The 20086-nt window shown below is 42.5% G+C and overlaps 1 protein-coding gene across 10 annotated transcripts in view; it reads right to left on the reverse strand.

Annotated features, from left to right (window-relative positions):
* axin1 (axin 1) overlaps window positions 1–20086 on the reverse strand; it is a 36408-nt gene that overhangs the window by 14949 nt on the left and 1373 nt on the right. For 2 of the 10 annotated variants that reach the window (XM_017707513.2, XM_017707512.2), the window contains exons 2-3: window positions 10042–10239; window positions 4127–5101 (exon numbers count right to left, since the gene is read on the reverse strand). In XM_017707513.2, the coding sequence (XP_017563002.1) occupies window positions 4127–5022 (896 nt within the window). In that variant the 5' untranslated portion in view covers window positions 5023–5101; window positions 10042–10239. The other 8 variants (XM_037535471.1, XM_017707517.2, XM_017707518.2 and 5 more) reach the window with 8 other exon arrangements.

Here is a 20086-nt window from a genome sequence, read left to right on the forward strand (position 1 = left end):
ATGGTGAGCTCGGGAGAAAACTCAAAGTGCGTTTGAGAGAACCCATTACCCAGATAGAGGCTGCATTCCTGTTCCACCGATTTAGTCAACTCCTCAAACTGAGAGAATAATTACCATCTCTTTGTCATCCCATTTTACATCTGACTGCTGGCGCCTCTAGAGCTCCCACTGATTGATTTATCAAAGACGAGACTCTGTGTACTAGAGCACAGGTAAAGGCACGTGGCCGGCTTTCAGGTTACTCATTACATTACCTCAAAAGGCCGGCAATTACTGCACAGGCCAAGTAATATCAAAAGGAGCACGCAAAGGTTGATCGAGTCCAGCTAGAGATAGGTAAAGACTGAACAACTGAGCACACAGACTTACAACTGCACCTTCCCAACATCCGGGAACGTTCATGCAACAGGCCTACAAAACTATTTTCCTTAAAATGGTATTTAAAAAGAAATACGACCAGCAATATGCATTTTGAGTCTTCATAATTGTCAATGTCATAAGGCTTGAGTACATTCCTCAACACTCATAAGTACCCCATATTTTGAGAACTGCTTACTCACTCAGGCCCTAGTTACAGACAGCTATCAGGATAATCTACAATTAAAGCAACATTATGTAACAATTTTACCTTAAAATAACAGCAAGAAAATCATTATGATGGTATAGTGAATTAATGGCGTCTCTGTCATTGTCACTCTGGGCCTGGAACGCCTACAATAGCACTATGTAACTTTGGAGGAGCGTAAACCAAGCCTCTTGCAAGTACTGCGTAAAGCTTTTTGTCAACATGTCACACACCAACAACATCTAGCTGTAAGTAGTTGCTCAGTATTCCCAGCATGGACATCATCGCAGAGGCTGGAATGAGACTGAAGAAGAGGTTGTCGAAGGAAGTGAGGAAGAGGGAAAAAAAGAGGCAGAGCAAAAAAGAATGGACGAGGAAATTTCGGACTGGCTTTTATTCATAGGTGAGGGTTAAATACGATAAAACAACGCAAGACAGTCTCACGACTAACAGGAAAACAACAAAAATCTGACAGCAGAGTGTACATCCCCGCCAGTACTGTTTAAGAAAGATCACGACATAGGCTGTAACCTTATCTGTGTCATGCCTGTCTTAGAGTTTTGTTGTTTTTCTAGATGCCAAAAAGTCCCCTCAGTTCCATTTCAGGTAAGGAAGAAAATAAACTCACCTCACACTAAAAAAGCCTGGAAAGTTTGCAATCTCCTGTGATAAAATCTTATTTTTCTCTACCTCGTAAGGCAACATGGTTCTTTCTCTTCTGATGTTCTTTGCAGGTGTTGTGCTGAATTTTGTCTCACTCACAGAACCCGACTCCCCTTTGCATGCACACGCATCACACAAGTTACATGGATGATACAGATTCACACAGGAAAAAAATGAAGCTGCAAGAGTGCAACGTCAAAGCCTGCATAACATGCGCGCACATAAGGGGAATTGGACGTTTCCTTCAGCTCATCAACAAATGCATTTGTACAGCTGTCCATGAGTGGGGCACACAGCGGGATTCGTATGTACAACAGTGGTGCAAAAGTGTAATACACTGTGCAACTGCAGGAGGAGTTTAAGAGCAAAAAATACCAATTCTCACATAATGCTGCTTAAATGTCCACCATGTCAACATGCCTAGGTATTGCTAGTGCGGAGTGGAACATCTGCAGCTCCTGTGCCCTGATTAACATTAGTATCCATGATGCAGGAGCTCTTTCTGTTTGATTTTTTTTATTAGCTTTTTTTTTTTTTTTAAGCTTGGTTATCCACACCATCACATTTTTCTAGCAGGCATTCAATTGCATCAGCCAGCCCAGCACCTTAAAATAAAAAAAGAAATCTGACAAAAGCAATTGTAATTTTACTTCTCCCATAAAGACACTGACTGGAAACCAATGCACCAATGAGTCAAGTCTTCAGAAACTAAACTATTAGATTGTATAACCAACAATAATGTGCTCAGATGTGGCCTATTTAGTGGCAAATAACAGACATATGACTACTGCAACATTTAGATGCACCAAAAGCCTGAAGGGTGATCCTAAAAGGCTATTTAAAAATGAACATGGCATCTTTTTGTAATTCCAGCCAAATACTTCACGTAATGAAATAATCATCTGAAAACAACCTCAAAAATACATTGCTCACTAATTAAAAACACATAAAGTCCAGAGGCCATGGAAGACACATTCAGCTGGGTGGAGCGTGTTTCTGTGGTTTAAGAATATCAAAGTCTCTCATTTTCTCACGTTACGGCTTGTTAAAAGAAGTGCCCTACAACAATCTTCGAAAATATGAACAGCTCCAGCTGCCAACTGTAACCAGCTGGGAGAATACATAAGGAAAAAGTTACTGTGACCAACTTTTCAAGAGAAAGAGAGACGGGGAAACAATTTCGTTTCTCTCTCACTGTCTCTTCAACTCTCTCTTTTTTTTTTTTTTTTGCTGCAGTCCTTGGAGCGTTTTGTGTCTTCGTACTTGCAAAGATGATGGTCTATAGACCTGAGCTTTTGGGCAGAACAAGGTTACAGTACTTCCTCAACTCCCATGCATCCTCATCCTTCCATGTCAAGGTCTGTCTCAGACAGCTGAGACAAAACTGGGTCAACCTCTAGGTAAAGAATGAAGCAATTCTCAATATGGTGGAGGAGAGCCAACCGTGAATGTAGTGCAGCGGAGTACTTCAGAAGACCAAAACACAATGTGTTCCTGAGAATTTTACAGGGGCTAAATCAGGCTGTGTAAATCCCTCCTCCAGCTCACCATGCCCGCTTAATGTTTAAGCTCTTGCTTGGATAGAGAGAGAGAGAGGAAAAAAAAAAAAAAAAAAAAAAAAAATCACAGCACCAGAAATCAGAGATGTCTTTTTTATTTTTTTGATGATGGGGGATGGATGAGGGGGGACCTGCCGATATTTGCTTTTAAATCAGTGGTAGAAAGCTTTGTAATCCCCCCTCACAGCCTTTTCAAAAGCCCACATATACAGCTTTCTACTGCAATGGGACAAGGATTAGAGTCTTAAGTAGTCACATCTCTAAATCCCATTTTGCTCATACGGAGGGACACAAGGCTGTGATGCGCCAAATGATTTGCTGTAAATATGGCAGCATAGCTTAAAATCACTGCCTCTGTAAACTAAATGATGTGAGGTACACGACACTAAAGACAGTAATATCCAGTCACCTAAAAGCACAATGGGACACCACAGCTGGCATGCAGGCATGTGTTTGGTATGCCCAAGAACAGTAATATACAAAACATAAATGACCATTTGGAAAACAGGCACCTTTACTCATAGACCATAAACACACATAGGTAGATGTTTAGCAAACAATCTGATAAAGGGAAAAACACACACGTCAATGCATTAAGATGCTTCAACTTCACTCAGGACATATTGAGCCCTTTATTTTGCTTTTTGTCCCTGCTAGCGTTAAACTAGGTTTCTCCATTCTGCGCTGTCAACAGGGAATTTTGTGTTGCGCTATTCTACAGGAAACCTTTCTTCTAGAATAACAGTCTGCCATTCATAAGACACCTGGGCAAAGAACACAAAGAGCACCCGCCCGCACTCGCTCACAGCAGGAAACAGCACCACCACTGTGACCCAGTCAGTTCCTGGGTGCCACAGTCACAGGTAGCTGGCTTGAACTTGGAGCTTTGTGTCTACACTGAACACCTCATATCTCCTCAGGAGGGCTGTACTAGCACTCAGACTGTCTTTTCATCGGCTTCTTCAGGCAGAGTCTGCATTGGGTGGATGATGGAGCTGCGCGATACTGACAAAATACCATATTTTAACCAACTATACTGCTACAAACTGTACTTGAGAAATGCCTTGGAATTTACGTAAGACATCAGGGAACCTTTGCTGGGACATTGGTAAAGCTTGGCCAGCATCATTCTCGATCAAAATTAATTATTTGAATGCCTCGTTTCACTGAAACACTTAAAGAACATCGTTCGTCTGTGATTGGTCAGGATGCTCATGCACACAACAGAACATTCAATGATTGCGTAGAGACCTTTGCAATGTGTACTACAAAGGCAACGTTGTGATAATCAGCAAACTATACATTGTGCAGCCCTATAAGGAACAGAGCACGGTTTTACCTGTACTCTCGACTATCGTGGTATCTCTTGCTGTTGGCCACTCGTTGAGGCGCCGTCTCCAAGAGGAGCTGCTGCGTCAGCCGGTTGCTGGGCGTGGGGTCGTTCTGAGTGTGCTCCTCAGGCTCCTGCTCACACCTCCACTCCTCGTCCTCATTCAACGTGGGTAGGTAGCCCGGTAGAACCTTTCCATTCCCTGACACGGAGCTCTGGTCACTGTACAGCTTGGGGCTCTCCCCACCTGTCCTGGTGTATTCCAAATAAATGTCAGACTTTAGAAACAAAGGGTAGGTGTTCTCCTCCATCATGGTTTGAATTTCAGTCTGGGCCTGGTCGAACATGGCAGGGTCGATGTGCAGCTTCATCACACAGTCCTTGATGAAGCTTTTTGTGGCCGGTTTGATCTGTCGCGACACAATCCCGTTGTTGTCCAGGATGTATTTTTTGTAGATAGCTTTTGCCAGCTTCAACTTCTTCTCCTCGTTTCCTTCACTGGTCTCCAGCTTACGGAAGCCACTGCAGGCGAACCAGAAGTCCAGCATGTCGGCGCAATCCTCCTGCTTGAGGAACGTGCGGAACAAGTGGATGCCATCTTGGTCATCCAACAGTGAGTGCAGCGACTCGGCCCATTTCAGGTAGGGTGGCGTGGGCGAAGCGCTGCCCTCAGGCTCATAGCCCAGGTCCAGGTCAGGCCGTCTGGGTGTGGCTGTGGAGCCCTCACTCTTAAGGCTCTCACATTTGATGGAGTAAAAACCCAGGCTGTAATGCCGCTCAGTGCTGGACACCAGCTCACCCTCCTCTCCGGGCACTGGTGGTCTGGGGGCATCCTCAGTGAAGCTGCCCCCGAGGTCCACCAGGTAAGCCCCCTTCTCGTTCATACTCATCCTCACTGTGTCCATGCACCCAAACCCTGCACAGCCCACTCAGCAGAACAATTAGATCCAGACTTCTTCTAATGCCACTGTGAAATAATTCCTCCTAAATAAACAGGGAGAAAAGAAAAGTGAGACAAAGCCTCAAAAACGAAAAACAACAAGAAACATTCAACTTCAGGATGCTTTAAAGAAACTTCTTACAATCATTTTAAAAGACTTGACAAACATCAAGGTGTGTATGACTGACAACATCAATGTGTGTTTCCAACAAGCTGTTATTTAACCATGCGGAGCACTGCTCCGAACGATGAGAGCCAAGACTTCAAGAATCAAATACTGGCAGGAAATCCAATATCAAAAGTTTAAACAAAAGGCCATAAATCAATAAACCTTGAATAAGAAGTTAGTCACTGGGTCATACTGATATATTTCATTCAGTTTCTAACAGTTTCATGCTTAAAATATCAAAGCGCAGTTTCTCTTTTCAGCTCAAACTCACGGTTCTGTGTATTTTTAAGCATCTTGTAGGTGTGAGATCACCTTTCTGAGCGTTAACAGAGACCAAAATACACAAATGTAATGCTTTGAGCAACTGACTGGGCACATAATACATTTTAAGGTATACAGGTATGTTTATACCTGTTATTATCAAAAGGCAAGAATTAATGTCAGTGCACATAACCCAGGTTTCTCTGAAGAACGGAGTGCTGTCAGTGTCACCTACTGAGAAACTGCAGGGTGCCTCAAACCTCTTATGACTAACAGCTCCAGCAACGACCCTGGTGAAGCAGCTATGCCCCTGGATGATAAACTGGTATACGGGTTTAGATCTCTTAAGAAAAGCCTGCAATAACGTGCCCATTATCTGATCTGTGATGCAGGAGTTCAGAGAGTTAACCTACAACATATCTGCTTTCCAGCGACACCGTCATCCTGCTCTTATCATGTTCTCCTGAATCCAACCCAAGTCACTTTCCTCTTAAGTTCTCGTGTCACATATCTTCCTAAATGTGAAGGTAGAAGTGCCACAGCGAGTTACGGAGCAAAACTTCCAGAGACACAAGTACAAGACAGGACAATAGTGGTCATGTTTTCAATGAGCTAGCTGACTGGGTTACTTTGGACAGCCAAATTCCAACAAAGCCCGTTTTATCTTTACTTGTTCGGCTGTAATTTTCAGATTTAAGACATATAACAGCTTGGTGACTAACTACCTTTATCGTTCGTTGGTCCAAAATAGACTCTTCCAGCACGAGCCTCTATCCAGCAGCCTGCTAAAGTAGCTAGTAGCTAAGTTAGCCGCAAAACAAAACAAGCTAGCCAGCGGGCTGCCTTTCATCAACCGGCTCAAAACAGACTCCTTCGGCGAACATTTCCGCGGACGGCCATGAAAGTGCATTACCTAACGGGTCACAGGACACGGCTAGCCGGGTTCGTCCACGGTGAACGGGGGAACGGCGAGCTAGGTTAGCAGGCTAGCCAGCTAATGCCTTTGCAAGCGCATAAAACTAACGCAGGTCTAGCCCGGCGGTCGAGCACCTACTAGCCCAGGCTGCTAATCGGGCTAACTAGCTGGCTAGCTCGTTAACTTGATATGACAAGATCCGCTCCGATTCAACTCTCGACAGAGAGCGGCGAGAACACGTTGTCGAGACCTGTTTCTTCGACATGTACATTGATCCCCGGGTCCAGCTGCCGAACAAGTGTGCCGGAGACAATCGGAGCATTTTCAGAAAGACTCTCTGAGACTTTGTTGTTTCTCTTTTTTCCCCCTTCCTGACGACATTACAACACCCCTTCTCTACCCTCCCCGCTGCTTTGAAGTGAGCCCCACATTCATTGCATTCATGTCTTGGCCTCTGAGTCTCAACAGCACAGCAGCACTAACGGATGGGGGAGGGGAAAGTAGAAACAAACTCCATACATACACACACTCTCTCTCTCTCTCTCTCTCTCACACTCACACACACACACACACACACACACACACACACACACACACACTCTCTCTCTCTCACAAGCAGCCAGGCCCTTCCGCAGTCGAGCGACTCGTAGGCAACTTTACAACATTTATTCAGACTTAATCAGGCGCGTGTGAGCGCGGGCTCGCCGTATCTCACGCACCAAGCCGACGAAGAGCACGCCGAATAAAACGGCGTGGACCTCGAATAGGATTCAAACACACGCAAAAGCTAATGGCACGTTTCATCTCTCGCTACCGCAAAACCCCCATATTCCCCGAGCCAGGAGGAGAGGAGAGGAGAGAAAAAGTGCTCCGTACTGTACCTGTGAGAACCTACTTTCCGTTTGCGTGTGCATCGGGAAGAGCGCCGCACGCAGCCACGCACCAATCGGCTCATAGATGCGAATCTCTGACTTTAAAAATAACAAAGAAAACAGTCCGTTCTCCACCTTTCCATGGCAGTCTCTCTCTCTCTCTCTCACTCACTCACTCTCTCTCTCTCTCACTCCTGCGCCTCAGTGTGTGTGTGAGAGTGAGAGAGAGAGCGAATGAGAGGAGGACAGGCGATGTGTAGCGCCGCGCGCGTTCAGAAATCACACTGCCGCTTGGAGGAAAAGGGAATATGAAGGAAAGCGAGTGTGGGCTTTGAGTCCAGCCTCGCCTCGAATGTTCGCGCTCCTAAAATACGTGTAATCGATGCTGCGATAAACGGGCAGCGACGTGACTGCAGTGCCAATTCGCCCCGGTTACTGGCCCCCGGTGTAGCCACCAAACGCAGCCGTAGAGCAGGCAGTGGAGGCAGGCAGGCAGGCTGGGTTCACTATGTTCAGAGGGCTTGTGTGCTTTTCCACTCCAGCTGTATTTCCTCCCCGTTTTAGTAAATCACACCGGTTTTGACTGAGGGGCGAGCTAGGCGTTGACCGCAGTAGGCTGAGCACACGGTGAGAGTCTGTGCAGCGGTGGACTCTGGTTAAATGTGAAGATGAGAGACGATGGCTTTAGTGTTAGCCTGGTACTGGTATGAAGCAATGAGTGGTCCTGCATCTGCTTGGCCAGGATAACATAGCAGGGACAACATGAATCGCTCTTTATGCACAAAAAGGAGTAAGTAGAGGAGGACATCTCTATAATTGTATAGCCACAACTGTTCATACAGGCTGATCATTTTAGGCCAATATCAGCAGAAAATGCTGGATGGCACGTCAAAGGAAAAAAGGCTTGAATCTGATCTGAAGTACCCCTCATCCACTCACACTGGGTGATGTCATGCTGTTGGCTATATATTTCTGAGCAGTTTGAGCATGTTCGATCATCTTAAGATCTTAAATGCATGATATACGTATGAGCAGGTATTTTTTGGGTTGTAGATCGTTCTCGGCACTGCAGTGACATTGACGCGGTGGTGGTACGAGTGGATCAGACACAGCAGTGCTGTTGAAGTTTTTAGACACCTCAGTGTCACTGCTGGACTGAAAACAGTCCACCAACTAAAACCATCCAGCCGACAGCGTCCTGTGAGCAGCGTTCTGTGAGCACTGATGAAGGACCAGAGGATGACCCACACAAACTGTGCAGCAGCAGATGAGCTACTGTCTCTGACTTTACATCTACAAGGTGGACCAACAAGGCAGGTATTTCTAATAGAGACAGTGTTTAAAATGTCCAGCAGCACCGCTCGATCTGATCTGATCTGATCCGGTATTGGAAAGCAAAAAGTGCTATCATGCCATCTGAGGCTGTTTACATCATCACTGGTGAGAGCAGGGACTGAATAATAAAAGTTGAATTGTGAGTTAAAATGTGTCATCAGGTCATGAAATTCAGAGTGAGTCGGTGCTGTCTGTGAAGTGTTTATGTATTGCATATGTATATAAAAATGCTTGATACAGAGATTTCTCCTCAAGCTCTGAGCCTACAGAAGTTATGACTCAATCATAACTGATAATCTTTTGCCTTTATAGTGAAAAGATCAAAGGTCCATGGAATGTAGGGTGTCATTCCTTCACTTTATGACTTTATTAGATTAAGTTAAGTGATACTTTTTTAATCCCACAACCAGGGAAATTCCACCTCCGCATTTAACCCATCCGTGAAGTGAAACACCACATGCACACTAGTGAATACACACACACTAGGGGGCAGTGAGCACACTCTCCAGAGCGGTGGGTAGCCCTATCCACGGCGCCCGGGGAGCAGTTGGGGGTTAGGTGTCTTGCTCAAGGCCACCTCAGTCATGGACTGTCGGTGCTGGGGATCGAACCGGCAACCTTCTGGTTACAGGGCCAATTCCCTAACCTCCAGCCCACGACTGCCCAGATTAGCTCATCTGAAAAGCGCAGAGCGTGAGTGGAACGTTTCTTAATGATTAGTCTCAGTTTCCAGGCTTTAGTTGTCACCTGAATCCATTCCAGCACCAAAATGGAATCAAGCATCCGTATTTTGGACAGGAGTCTAATGATGTTTCACTGAAACAGCCAAAAACACAGCTCATAAACAAGAAACTCAAATATATCTCCAGTGTTCATTTTGCCTCACTTTCCTTTCCTTTTGCTCTTCACGTAACCAGTAAACAACCAGGGATTCCACTTCAAATGAGAATTTCGTAAACCTCACAGATTTGATCAGCCTGCTTTAACTTTACAACTGAGTAAGTTAGAGAAATTTACAAAATAAATATGAAAATATTTTAAAACCTCATAATAGAGTAATACTGAGTTATTTCATGATGTTTCTGTGGCACAACTTCTTTCTGGTAGTGAAGCAGTTAAAAATGGGGTAACTGACATGGAAATGCGATTCTTTGAAGATTTATCCACATCACAGATCATACTCATCAATAATTCAGCTCTCTCATAAAAAGAGCTCAGCAGGGGTCTGATAAATCCCAATATCCCATGCAATGCACAAACTTTTTGTCACAACGCTCCACTGATTTTGCCAACACATTTTCACCTTCACATTCTAGCCTTTACTGAAACAATCTCCCGAGAACAAACTCCACAGCTGTTGTAGTATCACGTCATGTAATCCAGCAAACTTCAAGAATTCATCCTTAAGATTGTAGTTTAAAGTAATCTCACCTGGGGGAAGCTGATGCTTCTGTCACGCATTGGCAGGCACCCCCCAACTGTCCATCCACTAGCAGCCGATACCATCTCCAGACCATTAATGAGATCAAGTGCCAGTAAAGACGGCATCCTCTGCTTTCCCAGAGTTAAAGAGTTGACTGTCCACAGTGAATCTTGCCATGTCCACTTGTGTATTGTATCCATTCGTATCTGAAACATAAATAAGAAAATGCCTTGATGTCTGGAAAGAAGCATGTCATGTTTAATACATGAAATGTTATTAAACAATATGGACTGAAAAACGTGGCAGTGAAAATGGAATAAAATGGTAAAATCCTATAACTGAAACATATCCTGAAAAGAAATTGTACATCAAAGGATATAACAATGAACAGGACAGTGATTTTACAGTTTATAACATACCTGACTTGGGTTTTGTAATATGTTGTTACTTAATATGGCTAACAAAGTGCTCAGCTCACATTAATCACACTTTCATCATCTTTTTACAGAATAAATTAGTAGGAGTACAGAATTGCAGTGCATCAATCTGAAAGTGCTGATTCAACTGCATATATTTCGGAATGTCAGAGTCAGATTTAGCAAGCTACTTCAACAGGTGAAGTTAGAAATAGTATTTAAGCTGAATGCTTAACTTTTTTTTACATTTTTTTATTTGCTTTTCTTAATGTCTACATATATTTATTGCTTATAGTGATTTATAGAGATTTTTTGATATCCGAATCATATCAATATCAGCTGATAACTGCTTGAAATAAAATGACAGTGAACAGGTTTAGCTGTTGCCAGTATTTCAAAGTGATGTTTAACATCGCATTTGCTATACTCCTAAAACGCAGAATGTTTATGTGAAGCTGGATGTAATTCTAACTCAGACAGTCGTTGTTCCAGTTTCTAGACTTTATAAATGCTTACGGCTGAATCTCAAAAAGCTCCCTGCTCTCTATATACCACACTGCATAAGTCATGAATCTATGTATTCTACACTGCATTGAATGTTGGATAAAGATTTGCGCAGCCTATGTCTGAATATAAATGTCTTTATATTGGACATATAGTGCACCATTTGAGTGTAGAAGCCATTAATTCATGACCAACATAGTGCGCTACATAGGGTGAAAGCAGCCATTTGAGAGTCAGCTTACTTATCAGCATCGGCATCAACAGATATGTACATGAAAAATGCTGGATCCTGCCATCGGCCAACAACTACCATACTGGTGCATCCCTAATGATTTCTAATGATTTAAATGTTATAGCACTCACGCTCTCCATGGATTTCAGTGCTTCTACAGTTTGCACACAGGGCAATAAGTCAGTGGATAATGCAGTGAACCTAAATGTTTATTTTTACTAATCTTACAACATCTGGACTGGAAGTAAAAGGCCACAGAAGTGCACCCATTCACGCTCACATGCTTTGAAACTTGTACTTCAGTAGCTAACTATATGGTCTTTACTGGCTGAATTAGGTGTGCTAATTTTTCCACTTCTCCATGTGGAAAGCAGTAGTAGCTAGAAGAATGCTGACAGCTGTGATGTTTGAAGAAGTCCCCCACCCCTAATATAGTGAAGTTTCAGGTTTTAGAACAAGGCCCATCATCCTTTGTGGACATTCTCCCACTGCTGTCTCTGATAAGAGGGTAATATCACCTGGAATCTACAATATTACGTCCAATAGCTCATCAGAAGTGTAATTATAGATGACCACAGGTGGTGCACAGTAGGAAGGGATTATAGTTCACCTGAAGTGAAATTGTGAGGATAGCTTCCTGTTTATTAGGAACTTATGCAACAATTGCAGTAAGTCGGCTGAGCAGAACTTTGAAGGTGCAAAGATTATCATGAGGAAAGTTTTACAATTTAACCATGACTCATGACTTTCCCCATCACTGTTTCGCTTGGCAGTGCAACTGCTTTATCCAAGAGGAAACTATGAGTCCATAGAGAAAATCCATAGCACGTTTTTAAATCCAGAAGAATATCAGCCACCAGCTGCTCAAATCCATAGCCAAGAAGTGCATCGGCAAAAGGGGTCCCTACTATCAAGAGTGTTTTCTGCATTCAAACATTAGGAAAGCAATAGTTTTGAGAAAAATCTACTTTGCACAATTTCCCCTCGCACCAAATGTTTGCATGACATACCATTATCCATAAAAATGGACGAAAGTACATTGCATAGCTAAAAACAGCAACAGTAGGAGCCATCCTGATGTCTGAGTTTTGTTCACACACCTATTCATATTTATAGACACCAATATGTCATAGAGTGTCAGAACCACATGAGGAATTCACTTAAAAACTCCATGTGGTTTGAGGCAAGTGTCCGATGATTTAGGTAGTTTTCAAAACACTAAACGGTGAGTTACACCATAACTTGTTAGCTACTAGATTTATGTAAAAGCTACTGTGCCAAAGCAAAGAAGGAAACTTCAAACACCAAGCATGTCTTGGCTGATCAACTATATGACCCAATACACACTGTAAGTCCACTGTAAGGCTCACATGAAACAACTTCTTCGCCTGGTCAGTGTGCAGTAAGTGTAGAAGATGCACTTACTTTTACATCAAGCGAAATACATTTGGATAATTATTATGATTGGGATCATTTGCATAATTACTGCCGAATACGTGTCTTCCATAATTACATTGCTCTATTGTGAGAAACACCAAATATGCCGAGACATATTGCAGTAAATGACATAAAAGTAACTCTTTGTGATTTTGAATAGTTTGCAGAGTCTAAACACCCTCCATAGAGTAAAGGGCATTCCATATATGGCCCACTGAATACCATAAGGTCTACTCGGCCAGCATTCAAATCAGATGGCATCAGCAGCTGCAAACTCAACCCTATCCTTGCCCTTCCTGAGGCCTGGCTTTGATCACTGGGCCCCCCACTGCGAGCCAACACATGGCCATGAGTGCATACTAACTCAGCGCATGGGCTCTGAGCAAGCACTTGGAAACAATCAAGGGGAAAAGAGCAGAAAATCGAGGTGTTTGGAACAAAGTCAGTGCTTTGGCGAGATCATACAGATTGGGAAAGTATTTGGTAATTGCTCAAAACCAAATTAATCTTTAACACTGGAACTCTCACAAAGGGCTGTTTTTGGGCAGTAGCTGAGCAGGAATAATGCCCTTTGAAAGTCATTTGGTTTTACAATATCCCAAGGTTGGCTACGTGGTAGCGTTTCAGGAGCGCTCCCACTTTGTTGTTCCAATCCATGCGGTGCGCTGAAAAGTCACAGTCTCCGAAGAAACGACTGGAATTAACTGACAGCTGTGCGGGGCGAACTTCCTGCAAGGATTGACAGAGGTTATGACGGGCAGCTGTAGCTGCCAATCAGCTACCTGTTGAGTGGCCTTGTGACTTTTAGACAAATGAGTTGACAGGTGCAATATCAGCTTAAGTACCTGTCCCTTTATAGGGCAGCTGATAGGCTTGAGAGGTGCTGCTGAATGGAGGACTTATATTAGTGCTGTATGTTACCCTCTGTTATCCAATCTACCCTAGATAGGCTTAGTAAGCAAATCACAAATATTTTCCACCTGCTCTGACCACTACCCAAGGCCAGTACAGAGATGTCAAATTCAAACATGTTGACACATACCCCGACACCCTGCAGAAAAAAAAACCCAACATTAATAGAAACAACCAAGTTAAATAACTATATATTAAAAATCTTATGAGCAACATGATGATGCTTTAAATGCTGTATCATTAAACCAGAAAGATATGTTTACAAAGGTTTTGGGGTCTGACTGATGAGTGAGCTATGGTGTTCTGGCATGTCCTTATCAGCAGGAGTAATTTTCAGTTTCAAGGACAGGCTGCTCCATAAACGCAGAGCAGGAGTGCCGCGGTACGTGACGCATAGCATGATAGCAGGCCCATAAATATAATCAACCATGATGTCAGCCCCTCATTTACAATATAATTGAGAACATTACAAGAACATCGTCATGTGATCTACTGTGCTTGTGGTGCTCGCAGTTCAGGCAGGGTTGTTGAGCAGGCGAGACTGAAAAGAAGCAGAAAAGGAGCTGACAAAGGCAGAATACACAGACACACAGTTGTATGCCAACGTCTGAACATATTTAGTTTGTTTTTTGAAGTGAAAATAAGCGAACACATCCGCTTTAGAAAACACGTTTAAAAATGACATTTCCTGCAAGTTTTTGTGCTAAAACAGCGGTGCTGAATACAAATAAACAGTAATAGTCACTTGGAATGTGCAGGAGTGTGCTCTCTGTGGGGGATGCTACATTAGTTTTGCTTAGAAAATCAACAAAACATGGCATTTGATCCTGGACGCCCGCACTTTTGCACACAAGACAAATAAAAAAAAAAACAGCAAAAACTTATAATAGGAATGCCAAGACTTTGTTTTTATATTTGTTTTAATAAACTCTTTTTAAAGAAGCATTTTTGTCCTAGTTCATCCTTTCCCAATAAACTACACTGCAATCTTTGAAAGGGCTCTGCATGCAGTTGTATGGAAAATTTGTGTACCATTTGTGCACCCTTGGTCAAATGATGTTTTATTGATTATCAGAGTGAAAATGAGACACATCTTCTCCAGAGAACGGGCGTCTGCATATTTTTATAGACAACTGCTACATTTTTTGGTCGAATTTTAACATCCATCCATCCATCCATCCATTTTCTAAGCCGCTTCTCCGTCAGGGTCGCGAGGGGGGTCGAATTTTAACATATTGGAAAAAAAGAAACATAAAATGAGGCCTGTGCAAAGGTTATGGCACATTTTATATTTTATTTCTTGCAGTATGTTAAACTCAACAGAGTTGCAGCAAAAAATGAATCCTCAAAATAACTGGCACGTTACCAAACTACTAATATAATCAGTGATCATAGCCCTGTATTCAGAAGGCTCTGTGGTGGCCAGAAAGGCAATTTGATCATTACGAAAGGAGGAAGATTCTCATATTTTACACCTTTAGGGTTACACATAACTCTGAAATGGCAACATTAAATTTTCATCTCTTGCAGCACAACTGAATGTTATATTTATAAGTCTCATTTCCTAGAATCAGTAAATACTTCACATGCCCTTTCTATACTTACACTGTTTCAAAAATAAAGCTGTGTTTATTTTCTGGCCTTGTTTTTGCTTTCTTTCGCCTCCTCACTTTCATTCACATAACCATGGAGTTCTGTAACTTGCTATGACTCTGCGCACCTGAGCTTACTTAAGGAGTCAGCATTCGGCTGCTGATTCACCAAAACCCTCTGACTCACTAAAACAGCATGATGGTAACATCCAAAGGCCATTATTTATCTTATAAATTACTATCCCATTATTCAGCTGCACTTTATTCACCAAACATGATTCATAAGTGTTATCAACACACACCAGTCCGAGTAGACTAGTTCTTTAGGTCAAGAAACCATCCATCCATCCATCCATCCATCCATTTTCTAAGCCACTTCTCCGTCAGGGTCGCGGGGTCAAGAAACGAAACGCCATTAATCTGCTATGTTTAATAACTGTTTTGTGGGTGGATACATGCTCATCTCAAGTAAGTCCTCTGTGGTTATAAGGTTTGGGGAACAAAAATGTATATTTATATATTGTATATTTATCGTTTCTATTGTCCATATAGTTGCTTTAATAAAACCTAGTATCTCCACAACAGTAACTTCTCAGGAGATGGAAAAAAAAATCCTAACTTTCTAAGTTAATGTAAAACAGTGGTCACCAGCCCTGTTCCTGGAGATCAGCTTTCCTGCAGACTTAATCGACCCCCCCTGATCCATCTACTCACCGTCTTTAGAAGTCCTTGGGTGTCTTTTCAAAAGCTCCCAAGTTCAGAAGTTATGGCACTGCCCAGGGAATCAGACATTATCTAACAAGTCTCACTGTCAAAACCGTTCTAGTACTCTGAAAGTATATAACGGTTATTCTCCCTGACCAGCGTCACACCTTCAGCTCGACTTTTGTAAAGTTTTAAAATGCTGCATGTTAAAGTTCTGTACACCTACTAAATAACCTAGGCCTACAACATGATCAAAAACATCGCAGGTTATTTATTTCAAGAGCAAAATATGACTAACATAGTCTGACCTACTAACAAGGAACAGCTAACAGGCCAATTAGGCTCTTCAGAATAATTCGGTTACACAGTTACATACTTTAAATACTGAAAAAAGTCAGATGAAAGATTACTGTAATGTTAACTGAATGTCTAGTCATCAGCTGGCTGTGGTGCAGCTGCAACTGCCATGAATTGCTCAGGAGAACCACGGTTAGCTCGATGCTACCAGTGCCGATGGAAGTGAGCATGATGTGAATTGTTATCATAAAGATGTTGTTTCTTACAATTAATTTTAATGTTACTTTCTTACAATTATTTTTGGACCATGTCTATAGGGGAATGCTGGCATTTTCAAATGGAGCAAAAAAAACAATAATAAAATAAAAAGAAAGGGGGAAAAAATGGAGCGATAAGGTTTTGATCTGACAGTGATTACAACTTTTTTCATTAGCGCCAATTTTTATTTGCTAAAACAGTCACAGCCATTCCTGGGACAGCAGATACCTCCAATATCCTCACACCAAACCACCAATCTGTAAGAGCCTGTAAAGCCTGCCACTGAACCCCTTTGAACTACCAGCCACACAGCTCAATATTCTTGGAGGCAAACATTCAGTATTTAGTGACTCTGACACTCAACCATGCAGACGCACAACTGGCTGTCACTTTCCTTTCCAATAAAAATGAGAAATGCAGTCATTTGTGGACAGTACTTGGCACAGCTGGAGTCTGGAGCTTTAAGTAGAAACCCACTGATTCCACAATGATGTTGTCTTGACAATTAAGATGTAAACATGCTAATCTCACAGAGCAAATGTGACAGGTTTAAGAATGGACCATTAGACTAGGCATTTGGATATAATGCCAATGGAACCGTTTTGGGCTGGAGCTGTATCCATGTATATTTCTGAGTCCACAGATTTTTTTTTTAATATACTCTTTCACGCTTCTCTCCTCTGCACATATGGCGAGTATGATAAGCTGGCCCTACACAGGCCCACCAAAGCCTCTCATGTCTCCTATTGTCTGCAGAAGCCCATTGGCACAGTTTAGCCGGTACCAAGAGCAGGGGTAGATAAGAGTGCTGCCACAGAGACCCCTGCAGTGAAGCCACAGAGGACTAACATTTGACGAGCTGAATTAATGCACTCTTCAGCCCAAATGAGTGGGATTCTCCAAGAACAGCGAAGTTCTAACTTGCACTGCCTCATGACTGACAAAAACCACTGCATTATATTTGTCACATACTTTATTACTGCTTTTGAAACAAAAACCTTTGAGGTATGAGTAGATTTTTATATCGGATGTAAAAAAAAAAAACAAACGAGGAATTATGATCGCAACCTTTCCCCGCTCAATTTTGTCGCATTTTTCCTTTTTTTCCCAATTGTTTCTTCATCTGTCATTATTTAAATAGCTCTATAAACTTTGTCTCATCAAATTCATCAGCATGCAACAATTTCATGGCCACTAAGGCTGCAATGCTTGCTGGAGCAGCATACAGGACTGTCAACTGTAAAGAAAAGAAAGAAGACAAAGGACATTCCAATCTCTCAGCCGCATGTCACTGATTCTTGTGCGCTCTGGCTAAGGCTAAACCATTTCAGGAGCTGTGACAGACTAATATGCAGCTCAAGCTTTCAATAAAAAAGGCGATGACAGCCATGTTCGCTGAATGAGATTCTGAAGAAAAGGACTGGGGCCTGCAGGTGTTCTTTTGGTCCCTAATCACAGTGGCTCAGGGAGAGCTCTCCATCCGTCAGTTGAATTTGCTCAAACTGTACATGCATTCATTTAGACGCAGTTTCAGCAACAGGTGGTGTCAAATAAGATTAACAAAATGAGCACTTTTATTTTAGAAATTTGATCAAAGCACCCAGAAAGGCAGTGGGATTCTTTAGTCTGATGTCCATCAGGCGTTAGTCAGTACATCAGTACATCATCACAGTGCGGTTTGTTTGATTTCGGACAAACTCTTAACACTATTACCCTTTTTACTTTGCACATCACATGTTGTAAATGAAAATAAGCATTTTTAACACCCTTGTTCGTAAAATTATTCATCTGCACTTTAAACAGGTATAAAAGAATATACTTTTCCTAAAATGACCACTTTTTGTATTTTGCTTAATATTTTTGCTTTTCTCTTTTTTTTTTAAATTGCAATAATCTACATTGTAAACATAGAAAACTAAAAAGCTGCCTAAAATCTGCAGGAAAAAAAAGTGAAGGATTTATTTTGATGTCATGATAAAAGTCCTCTGACAGGAGGAAAAAAAACATTCTCTTCTCTAAGAATTCTTCTGTGTTGGTTTTTGTTACAGCTGCCAGTGCAGATTTAGGCCTCTATGTAGGCTGTGCTTGAAATGGGCTTATCTTTTGAGGGGCCTGATCAGTTGACAAAAGCCCATTTAGATGTTAAAACTGAGTGCAGTCTTTTGATATATAGAAAAAGTTAATTAGATTCCTTCAAACAATTCAAAGTCAATTAAAGGTCCCATCAACAATCCCACAGCGAAGAAGCAAGTGAAAAATCACTATAACGAGGAAGAAAATTACGATTTCCGAGATATACAAGGAAACAACAGACAAGAATAGAACTTGAAATGACAGTTTGGGGTGCTCTTTGAAACGGAGAGAAAAGGCGAGCCTGGTCAAGAATAGTTGAGCTATTCTGAATGATTGGGACATCATAAAGGGAGGGTGTCTTTGGTGTATTGATAAGCTGCTCTTTTAAGTGTTTGAGAGTCTGGCAAGAGGAGGAGGTGCCCAAAGCCTGTCAAAATGTATTCTGGAGTCCTGCTGATAGCTTTTGTCATAGCTGAATATATCGTGCCTAACAATCCTAGGAGTGGATTAGGCACAGAGGATTAAATGATTTGCCGCCTGGAGTTTACTTAATACTAAAGCTAGTGATTAATGTTACCATATGCACGAAGAAGAAAGCATGGACCAAATGCGTTTCTTTGCTCCATTTTGTTTATTTTTACAACACAGAGTTTAAGCGATTACGGCGCGGCGACATAGCAAGCCACAGATCAATCGCCGAAAGACCGGTATTATGAAGACTACACCAAATTGGAGAAATGCACAGAGAGAAAAGCACGAAAGCTTGTCATTATTTCCACTTTGAACTGGTACCATGCTTCGAGCAGTCGAAACAATTGATGCGCTGTCTTTGAAAGGAAGAGGGCCATAACGGATGCAAGTCTGCACGATGAGACAAAACCGTAAGCCGTAAATAAAAGAAAAAGGGGGAGAAGAGTGACAAAAACAATGTATTTTGGAGGAAGGAGTAACTGCCGCCGGTACTCCTGGTGGTAAAACGTTACACAAATGACGCACCTACCATCTTCACGTGGGGTCACCTCAGTGTGTGGCACTTTGTGTTATTCTGAAGTGAAGACTTAGTCCAATTGTCTCGCAATAGATTGGGTCCTGTGTTACGCAGTCTGCAGCATGCCCAGCCGCCATCTTTAATCTCGCCTGGGTTCAGCTGGTGATGGTCCTCTCCCCTCCATCGTCCCTTCTCTTCTAGTGCTTTCAACTCCGGCCCCCCCTTCTCAGATTGTTATTGGGGGGGTCCTTCTTTCTTACTGACATCATATCGCTGTATCGACATGCTCCTGGGCCGCTCGATAGGGGGGCAGCGTGAACATGGAGCTCTGGCTGCTACGCTTCGCCACGTCGCTTATTCTCCGGGCACGCTCCACTCTCTCCAAAACATATCCGCCGAAAACAAAAATTCATCCCAGATCTGAGGCCTTTGATCTGACGAAGGCCCGAATTTAAAGCCCCCCCACCTCCAAAGAGAGCGTTTGAAGATGGCGTTCTCTCAGATGTTCCAAGTAATGAGATTTAGAGTGCTATGATTAATCTAGGCCAATTTTATACACATACAGCCACGCACACAGACGAACACAAAGACACGAACCTAGACATAGTCTGACCGATCAAATTAAGTTTCCTCGCGCTC

This window comes from Pygocentrus nattereri, chromosome 27 (assembly GCF_015220715.1).
Source record: "Pygocentrus nattereri isolate fPygNat1 chromosome 27, fPygNat1.pri, whole genome shotgun sequence".
Classification (NCBI taxonomy): Eukaryota; Metazoa; Chordata; class Actinopteri; order Characiformes; family Serrasalmidae; genus Pygocentrus; species Pygocentrus nattereri.